General features: G+C 34.6%; 1 protein-coding gene across 1 annotated transcript; it reads right to left on the reverse strand.

Annotated features, from left to right (window-relative positions):
* Positions 1-8,010: 8,010 nt before the first annotated feature.
* LOC145113149 (uncharacterized) lies at positions 8,011-9,486 on the reverse strand. Its single transcript, XM_079049269.1, has 3 exons — positions 9,440-9,486; positions 8,377-8,575; positions 8,011-8,268 (listed from the first exon to the last, which is right to left on the reverse strand). Exons 1-3 carry the CDS (start codon positions 9,484-9,486, stop codon positions 8,011-8,013), a joined length of 504 nt encoding a protein of 167 aa, XP_078905395.1.
* Between the last annotated feature and the right edge of the window lie 1,046 nt (positions 9,487-10,532).

The raw sequence follows: 10,532 nt of genomic DNA on the forward strand, positions 1-10,532 counted from the left end.
TTAGAGATTATTTTCAGTATCACAAGTGCGGAAACGTTTGAATCCAAGATGAGACTCAAAATACGATTGATACAAGATGAAAATCAGATCATTGTAGTATGATTCCTGCTCTGATACCAAATGTAGTAGTTATTTAATCGAGCAATGAAATGAGATCAGAGTTGAAATGAAATAAGAACACCGAGAGTAAATATAATCTTGTTTCAGCTCATATTATGCTTTCTCAAATACAAAAGTGTTTTAGACATAAGTGAAGCAAAATTTCTATCTAACTATTGTATCCATCCCTATTTATAGGAGAATAGAAAGCATACAAAAAATACAAAGGACTACACAATACAGTTTCGAAACAATGATTCCTTTGTAAATAACATTACATTACTTCACGAATACTACATAAACTTTCAACACCTTACAACAAACTTCGACTCTTACAATCTCCCCCTTTGTAAGCAGTGTCGAAATCAAGTTATCAAAACTTGAGCAGCCATATGCAATGTTCTTCTTATCTCACCATACCAGTTCATGACTTTCTCCAACGGTTGAAGCCTATGATGCCTTGACCTTCCAAATTAATACAAGCTTTCATAAGGTGTTCGAACGATTCTCAGATTTTAAAGAATCTACGTTGCTTGCAACGGTTCCTGGGCCATCCGTTGCAAGAGGGGGAGAAGGACCCAGCTGGAGAACTCAACCCTGGAAACCTGTCTCAAAGTTCAGACTCCGAGATGAAAATCTAAGGACTCTGTACAAGTCCTTTCAGGTTCCCCTGGTAACAATGATAAAGATGATGATGATGATCATAATGATCATGAAGAAAAGTACATCTCTAATGTTGTCATAGGGATCCCAGCTCCGAAAAAGTTTCCTGCCAAGGTGCTCTCCGACGAAGAGCAAAGAATTTGGTCAGCAGTCTCATGGCCCTTAACACTGTTCGATACATTTCAAAGAAGCCGTGAATTGGCCAAGGCAAAAACAAAACTAACAGTGGATGCCTTCCAAGCCACTCCATCAATGTTACCTCTGATCCCATCTCCAAAAATTGATCCTATCGATGAAGGCTCTCCACTTCAGAAGTCGAATGATATTCCGGAAGAGCCCTTGCCTTCCTCTCCTCCGAAATTCGTCGTTGACGAAAACATGCAACACATCCTCTCCGTCCTCAATAAAAAGCAAGACAAGGGAAATAAGCTCATCTCGGAACTTCCTCACTCCGGAAATCCCATGAAAGAAAGAAGTGGCTGCTCCCAAGAAGAGATTAATCAAGCTCTTGAGGAGAGCATCAGGATCCAAGCTCTTAAAGACAAACCTAATCCGATGCTAGGGCTTTCTCCTCTGTGTCGAGAAGAGATCATACACGATCTGGATATAGTACCATTTATGTACTATGATCTTCCCAACCATGATTCAGACCAAATTGATCTGCCTCTCTCTCCTTACAGCAAGTTCTACATAAAGTTCGCTCCTCTCCACCCGGAAGATGATCCACAATTAATAATCCGGACTGAACGTGAAAGATTGAAGACCTTTTACTCCAAGAATGGACTTCCCCAAAAAGAAGCGTGGTCTCGGAAAAGGATCACCAAGATCTCTGGGTTTGGAAGGAAAATTCTAACCAAGTTCGAACTGAACTGCGTGCTGTTCCGATACCACATCTTTCGGAACAAACCAACTCAATGCACTATCTCTGACGCCGACTTCCCTACAATCAAGCCAAAATGACATTTTGACTATTGTTGCACATTTCCGAAGTCACCAAATTGATGATCTTAGCATGGGAGCTTACCATGCCGTTTTGAGTTTTCTCGAAGATTATGTCGCTGAATTTTACCGGTGTGACTTTGAACTGGCTCATATGTTCGGAATCGAGAAATACTTAGCAAAGATTGGCTTTAAGCTGCCAGAAGCTGAGATACTGGTAGAGGGACCAATTGACGAACCAATGTTAGGGTTCATGTATCTTCAAAAGAAAACCAACAAGGACTTCTTCCGAGTCCTTTATAAACATCTAGTTCCCACCAAGGCACTTCGGAAGTTCATCAATCGTGCATCCAAGTCCGAGGCACCAGAACATGTGAAGGCCAAGTTTATAAGTCAGCTACAGTGGTACATTGAAGTCAGAGATTAGTTAAACCGGGCGTATGGGTTCATCAAGGAAGAATCGAACTAAGATGACAGGATTTCTAAGTTCACTCAGGGGGAGATTGTTGGAACCTGAAAGTGAACCTCTAGCAATCTCTAACCTTTGTAATTCTGAAGTTAGACTTATGTCCGAAATGGTTATGGTACGAGATGGTGATTGAAGTCCGGAGTGGAGTTTGTGGTTCGAAGTGAAGAAATGTTCTGAGATAGTAAATCCGTTTATGCATTAATTATTCTTGTCTTTTGTTTGATGTAACCCTACATAGGACTAAGTTATTTTGTCAATTTGGATCATCAGAGTGTCAGATGTAACTCATTTTATCCAGTCCTTTGTATGTATTTCGATCTGTAAGTTGTACTTCCTTTTCCTATGTAAGGAGTATTTAATGACAAGAAAATATGATGGATTGTTGCTCAAAAGATAGTTATATTCGAATTTACTTCACTTTTACTTTTCTCTCAAATCAAAATCTTTCAAACATTGTACTTGTTCATTTATGTTGGATTAGTGTCTAAGTCCATAACTATATTTGGTATGTACTTGACCCGGTTGTAGCATGGTCCTTTTAGGTTGCCTTCACCAGAGCAACTTGACTGGAAGATTAATGGAGAAAGATATTATTATGGTTTATTAATATCTTATATGAATAATATGTTAAAGGATAAATCATATTTGTTTAGTTAATATTGGTCAAGAATTAATTAAGAATTAATTTTGTGAACAAAAGAGATTAACTAAACTTTAGGGACTGAAGTTGTAATTATTTGATAATTGCAAAGTAGGTGGAGAAACCCTAGGGATAGTGTGGACGAAATCCTTATGGATAGCCCATAAGATTTCGTCCAAGGTAGGGATCCAGAAGATTCTTATGGGCTGCTTGGTGGTTAAGTAACCGGATAAGGAATCTGACTGAAACCCTAATCTCACACCTATATAAAGGACCCATATGCTTCATATTTCGGCTACCACTTGAACCCTAGAGATCCAAGAGTCGATTTTGAGCCTTTCCCCTCTCTCCAATATCTTTCAACTTGCTTTGGTGTTTGTGATTCATTAGAGGCATCGCATTTGAGGTGCTAGGTTCTCATAAGCTAAAGATCTTCAAGCAACAATCAAAGGTAACATTCTTACTAGTTTATTTATGTTGATTTAAAGTTTGTTGTATGCTAGATTAGGGTTTTCAAGTCTTGGACAATATTGCATGTACAAATAGAAAAACTAGATCCAAGCAATTAGGGTTTGCATGAACACCATAGGAATGTTGTTTTGCTCATAATCCAACAATTTATTGTCTTTACCTTGATTATACTCATAGTTCCATATTTAATACTTGAAGTATTTTTTTGATTTCTCTATTAAGTCTCGACTTCTCTTGCCAGACTTGACTTGAGCACTTAATCAGAAGTAGACATTGATCTTAAGCATTAACTCAAGGTTTGAGTTTTCAAACCTTGTCCCTGCGCATCATATCTTTGTTCTCACAGTTCTCCATCCATACCGGGGCGACGAAGATGTATAGGGATCTTTGTCCTAATTATTGGTGGCCCTCCATGAAGCGGGACGTAGCATGGTATGTGGAGCGGTGCTTGATCTGCAGGAAGATCAAGGCTGAACATCAGCGACCTCATGACAAGATGCAGCCGTTGGAGATCCACGTATGGAAATGGGAAGACATCACCATGGATTTCATCACGAAGCTTCTCAGGACCGCTCGCGGAGTGGATTCTATTTGGGTCATCGTGGATCGTTTAACCAAAAGCGCACATTTTATTCCGATCCAGGAGAGTATATCTGTAGAGAAGTTGGTTGAGATATATGTCCGGGAGGTAGTGGCATGTCATGGGGTGCCAGTATCAGTGGTTTCGGACACAGATGTTCGTTTTACTTCTAGATTTTGGAAGCGCTTTCATGACGAGATGGGCACTCGTCTCCTTTTCAGTATAATATTTCATCTGCAGACCGATGGTCAGAGTGAGCGGACTATTCAGACTCTTGAGGATATGTTGTGTGCGCGCGTATTGGATTTTAGTGGGAGTTGGGATACGTATCTTCCGTTAGCGGAATTTTCGTATAACACCAGTTATCATGCCAACATTGATGGACCTCCTTTTTAGATGCTCTACGGGAGGAAGTGTCGGACCCTGATTTGTTGGGGAAAGATCGGTCAATGGGTCATGGGGAGTATCGAGGTGGTGCTCAAGACCACTGAGTTGATTCAGCAGGTTCAGACTAGGCTCCAGTCAACTCAGAGTCGGCAGAAGAGTTATGCTGACAGGCATTATTGTATATAGGAGTTAGTTCACAGGTCACTATAATATGTAATGGTCTTCGTGAAATAAAGAAGTAGAAGGAAGAAATTTAACTATGATATGGCTTAACATATTCCTTAGTTGATAACCGCAGTTTATTTATGTGTTAAAAAATAACATGGCCTTATATGAGTGTTTGACTTATCTTTCTAACTAATAAAAGCAACATAGTTAACTTTTTTAACTAATAATAACAACATATTTATCTTTTTGTCAAATAAAAAAACATACTTCTCCTTTTAACCAATTATAGCAACATACTTATCTTTTTCACCAATAATAGCACCGTACTTATCTTTTTAACCGATAATAGCAACATGCTTATTTTCTTTAGTCAATAATATGAGTTTACTTGAATTTTTAACGAATCCATATTGGTTTCAGTTTGAACTTTATATTATATAAACAATAAATAATAATTTATTTATTGGTTAACCCGTTCACCCGGTATTACACTAGTTGGACTCGAGTGGCAAGAATTATGTTTTACGCATATTCGACGAAGGAAAAACCCAAAACCCTTTCTACTCGATTTCTTCTTGGTGTCATCAGTCGCATTAATTTCTTTATCAATTTCATGATTATAAGGTGAAACTGAATTAATCGAATATTTTCAAGCAACAAAGGCCTGAGTTCCCTACTATAAACCTTATTAACATACTTAGTAGGCTCAAGAATAAGAGCTTCTCGTTTTTTTCACAACGTATTGTGGGGTTTCAACAATCATAGATTTTGTTGCAGGTAAAAACTGATTCATCAGATAATCACGAGTTTGTACATTTGAAGAAAACAAAAGATTCCAAATTGCTATTTTGTTCACTAAAATTGCAGGAAAACGACACCGAAAGTGTTTCAATGACATCACGATGAACATCGTTCATCAGTCGGGAAAATTTGGACGTGTTTTTCTCGGATTTTTTCCGGTGTTTCGCTTTTCCGGAGATTTGTTTCCAGGTAAACGGAATTGTTGTTGGTTTTGTGCCTTCTGGTTTGGGTTCCCATTAGGATCGAGGAACTGGTAGGGATTATTGTCTTGTTGGCCTTGATTTTCTACTGGAATTGTTAGATAATCCTTCTAATTTAGAAGAGGTTTTTGATAATCGTCTAACTGAGAGTAGAGGCGCATTCAAATCGAGTTGTTTTTCATCCATTTTTCTAAGTGTTCCCCAGATTATGTAAACTAGAAATTTAACAAGAATGAGAAATGTTGCAAATAATATTTGATTTCTCGAACTTTACATAAATATAAAAAGAAATCAGAGGACAATTCCAAATCCCCTACTTAGCTTTAGAAATAAAGGAACAGAGAAAACCCTAAAAGATGATGGAAGGATATAACTTTATAGGCATTCAAAATTTGCAGAAAAATATGAATAATGATGTATGAACTGGGTATTCAAAGTTTGAGAATTTTGATTAAAACTAATTAATTATACAATGTTTTCTTGAATCATTAACAAGAATATAAATATATATTTATATAGAGAAGAATTTCACCAAAGTGCTAAAAAGTACAGAGAATAAAGATTTGCTAAAAAAAATTATGAATAACTAAATTCCAGACAAGAAAGCTATAAAATACTTCTCCAAACCACATAAAAGAGTAAAGATTATAAAATTATGCTCCAGATTGAGTAAGATTACATGTGTCGTTCTTGGATAATATGAAATTATAACTAAAGAACATGGGAAGTTGCGAAACTGACATTCTTCAAGAAAACCATTTCCGAAAATTGCAAGTTAAACCCAAACATATTCATTGTGTTTACGTACAAATGAATCTTCAAATTTAAAACCCATATTTATTCTTGGTGATGAAGAAGAAGCAGAGAATGTTGAAGGTATTGAAGAAAAAAAAGTATGGGAAAATGAATTATAAGCCCAAAGAAATTTTCAAACCGTTCAAAACACCTCAATTATGTTTTGTCTGTTAGAAAATCCAACGAATTTAATATTGTCTAAAAAAACTCAACTAACTTACACTTTTGTTCAATTTTCATTGGGGTCAACCGGCTAATGAAAGCCAACGAATGACATGACTTATGACGTGAAATTAAATATCGGGAAAATGACTTGTAAGACCAACGAAGTTACGAAACCATTCAAAAAAACCCCAATCATGTTTTGTCAGTTCAAAAAAACCCAACGAACTTAACCTTTTGTCTAAAAAAAACCCAACAGACTTACGCTTTTGTTCAATTCTCATTAGAGACAACCGGATTCATTAGGTATACAACTAGTTGGAAAATGACATGACATTACATTTAATGACATGGAATAAACATATTATAATTGACCTTTATATACCGATTTAGGGCTTGGAGAAGAGAAAAATAAACGGCGTCTATGTTCGATCTCTTGTAATGACTACTTCTTCTTCCTCTCAATCGTTGATGTCCAACTCAAGATCTACAAAGAATATATTTGATGATGCAAACCCTTGTGGATGTGGACGCCCTTCTCAGATCTGGACATCTAGAACGGAGGATCATCCAGAACATATGGGTATGTTTAATTGAAAGCTTTATCATGTCCCTCTTCAATCTATTTGTTTGGTTCCTTCAAAGACAAGAATTATTTGTTTGGTTCCTTCAAAAACAAAAACTTATTAAGATAATCAACCAAATAGATAGAAGATGGACATGTTAAAGCTTTCAATTATACTTACCCATCTGTTCAAACAAACCCTAAACTGTTTCTCTAGATGAACCTTCGTTCTAGATGTCCAAATCCGAGAAGGGCGTCAACATCCACAAGGGTTTGCATCATCAAAGATCTTGTTTGTAGGTATTGAGTTGGACATCAATAAATGAGAGGAAAAAGAAGAAGTAGCCATTACAAGAGAACGAACACATACACCATTCGTTTTTCTCTTCTCCAAACCCTAAATCGATATATAAAGGGTAACTCTAATATATTTATTTCATGTCATTGCATATGATGTCATGTCATTTTCCAACTAATTGTATACCTAATGAATCTAATTGCCTCTAATAAGAATTGAACAAAAACGTAAGTCCGTTGGGTTTTTTTAGACAAAAGGTTAAGTCCGTTGGATTTTTTTAGAACAGACAAAACATGACTGGGGTTTTTTGAACGGTTTCGTAACTTCGTTGGTCTTACAAGCTATTTTCCAGATATTTAATTTCACGTCATAAGTCATGTCATTCATTGACTTTCATTAGCCGGTTGACCTTAATAAAAATTGAACAAAAGTGTAAGTTAGTTGGCTATTTTAGACAAAATGTTAAGTGAGTTGGGTTTTCTTGTATAGACAAAACAGAATTGGGGTTTTTTGAATGGTTTGGAAACTTGTTGGTCTTATAAGTTATTTTCCCAAAAAAGTATTCACCGGAAGGAAGGTGATTTTAGGATTTTATTTCATTTTCCTGGATGACCCCTTCAATATTTACAAAACTAGGTTATAACACGTGGAAACCACGGGAGGTAAGTTAAAAAAAATTATACACCAAAAAAATTAATAACTGTAAAAAAGCATTTGATTCTGGATGGTAAATAAGTACAACTTTATTTGATAAGTAAAACAAACATAAGAGTTTAACATAGGTTTTGAAATACTTCCTTGAACACAAAAGATAATCCGAAAACATTTCCCGGAAAATCAAGAGAATCCTTAACTTCTGTTTCCATTACAAAGGTAATTTTATTTGGAAGATCAGAAAAGATGGTAGAATTCGGATGTGGATTGTGTTTTTCAACAGATAGGTTGGTAATTTCATAAGCATATCCCTCACGAAGACTTTTTTTAAACTTATAAAATAAGTTTTGGAAAACATTAGCTTGAATTAGAGATCCCTAAAAAATATACAACACAAAATTAGCAATTTGTCAACAAAGGGTATATTTAAAAAAAATGAATGATAAAATTCATATAGTTTTGTACAAAAATTATAATTAGCATACACAATTACCAAATGTTAAAATTTTAAGAATATACCTGTTCATCCAATTATCCAAGAAAATCATTTCGATGGAGTACTTTTCGTTAGCATCAAATTTAGAATTGAGTGTCCATAACTTCAATACTTTTACTGTGATTGTGACATCCGAATTGACTGGGTCAATGTCTTTTATGAATGTTATCTTTGAAGTAGCCATATTTCTGCAAAAAATTTGAAAAGTCAATGAAATGAGAAGAAATATTGAAAAGAATTGGATGAATTGTAGAAAATAGCAATGTATCATCTTCTAACTGCCATTTTGGGCAACATACTTTGTAACTGTGATAATTTTTTGTTCTAGTGGTAAATTACTCATTAAAAAGGTAATATGTTATTATGCCAATGGTAGAATGGTAATTTTTTGTATTGGGGCACAATGGTCCAAGTTGGAATTGCTTCAATAAAGCTTCATAAAAGTTTTAAAAAATATGCATCACACCTGTTACATTTTCTGTAAATACGGGTATATGTATATTTCTTCTTTTTTAAAAAAGAAATTGTATAAAGCTTTTGTTAATTCACATTTTCTGTTGCTTTTTATATATTTTGGTTTTTATTAATTGGCTTGCAGAATGGGAAGATAATGACATTGGAATATTTTCTAAACAAAAGATTTGATTTTTATTATAGACAACAAAGAAACAGTACAAACATCTCAATGATATACAAAAAGTTATTTTATTATTTTATTTATAGTAAAAAAATTCTGAACCGTTTTTATTTATGAAGAAGTGTAACCCATGAGTAATTATATTCACAAGTATTTATATTTACTAATGTACAATATCAACGGAAAAATATGTATACGTTAACTAAAATCAGTAATAAATAAAATCATTTATTGTTTTCGTTTTTAGCAATATAGTATGTAGATATGAATTTTGCAGCCTAATTTTTTTATTTACTTTGTAGATGGTTATGTACTTTATCAGGTAATGTAAAGAGAGATTGACTTCATAAAGTTGTTTATGAATATGTGTATTTGTTAAATGTGGTGTGTTTTGGATTGGTTATTACATACTTACCTATTTTTTTCTTCCTTATACCCACTACTGAAAATTACATAGTACATAGTCAAAGAAAACAAAGGGTGGGTAGAAAACAAAGACTGTGTCACCAAATAGTGGAAGCAAATGATTGTGAATCTGAAAACTATTTTTTTAAAGAGAGACAGAGAGAAAGAGAGTTTTTATAAGATTTTAATTTAAACTAACACATTGCTTTTGTGTTGTGTTGTCATATGACATATTTATTAAGGGCGTGTTTGACACGGAGCTTTTGGAAGCGTTTGGGAGCTTCTAGCTTTTAGCTTTTGACAAAACGCTCTAGTTTAAACAAAAAGCTTCGTTTGGCAGTATGAGCGTTTAGCTTTTAGTTTAAACAAAACGCTCCAAATCTAAAAGCTACTTCATGTAACGTTTAACAAAACGCTACTTAGCTTTTGAAATCAATTTCCATAATTACCCTTAAAAATATATTTATATATTTATTTATTTTTAATCAATTGTCCTTTTATGTAATTTTATTTATTTCAAAAGCTACCAGCTACTTTTACCAAACACTCATATAACAAATAAAAGCTACAGCTTCCCGCTACCAGCTACCCGCTACACGCTACCAGCTACCCGCTACCAGCTAACCGCTACCCGCTTCCAGCTAACAGCTATTTTTGCCAAACACGCCCTAAAGGAAATTGATCACGAAATAAACATTAAATGACATCCAGAAATTAAAATATAAATGTTGGAAAAAACTATTCTCCGAAAAGAAAGTAAGCACCACCGCCCCATATGTATATTTTTTAAAGTGGACGATTGAAGCAATTATTTAAAACATTAACCATTTATGCACAATTTTATATAAGAACTGAAAGTAGAATGGAATAAACAAATCAAAAACAGATAGCTATGGGATATCAAGCTTATTTCTCAAGATCTATACAAACAGAACATATATGTTGAACATAAAGGGGCAGTTTCCTTTATGTTAAAAACATATATGGAGAAATCGAACCAGAAATAGAAGAGTCAAGTAGGATGCATCTGAATAAAGAAATAAGAACCGAAAGTAGAATGGTATTAAAGTATTTTCAGAAAAAGGTTAGAATTATTGGTTTAT

Source organism: Lactuca virosa, chromosome 5 (genome assembly GCF_052849685.1).
Source record: "Lactuca virosa cultivar CGN04683 chromosome 5, Lactuca_virosa_CGN04683_v6, whole genome shotgun sequence".
Taxonomy (NCBI): Eukaryota; Viridiplantae; Streptophyta; class Magnoliopsida; order Asterales; family Asteraceae; genus Lactuca; species Lactuca virosa.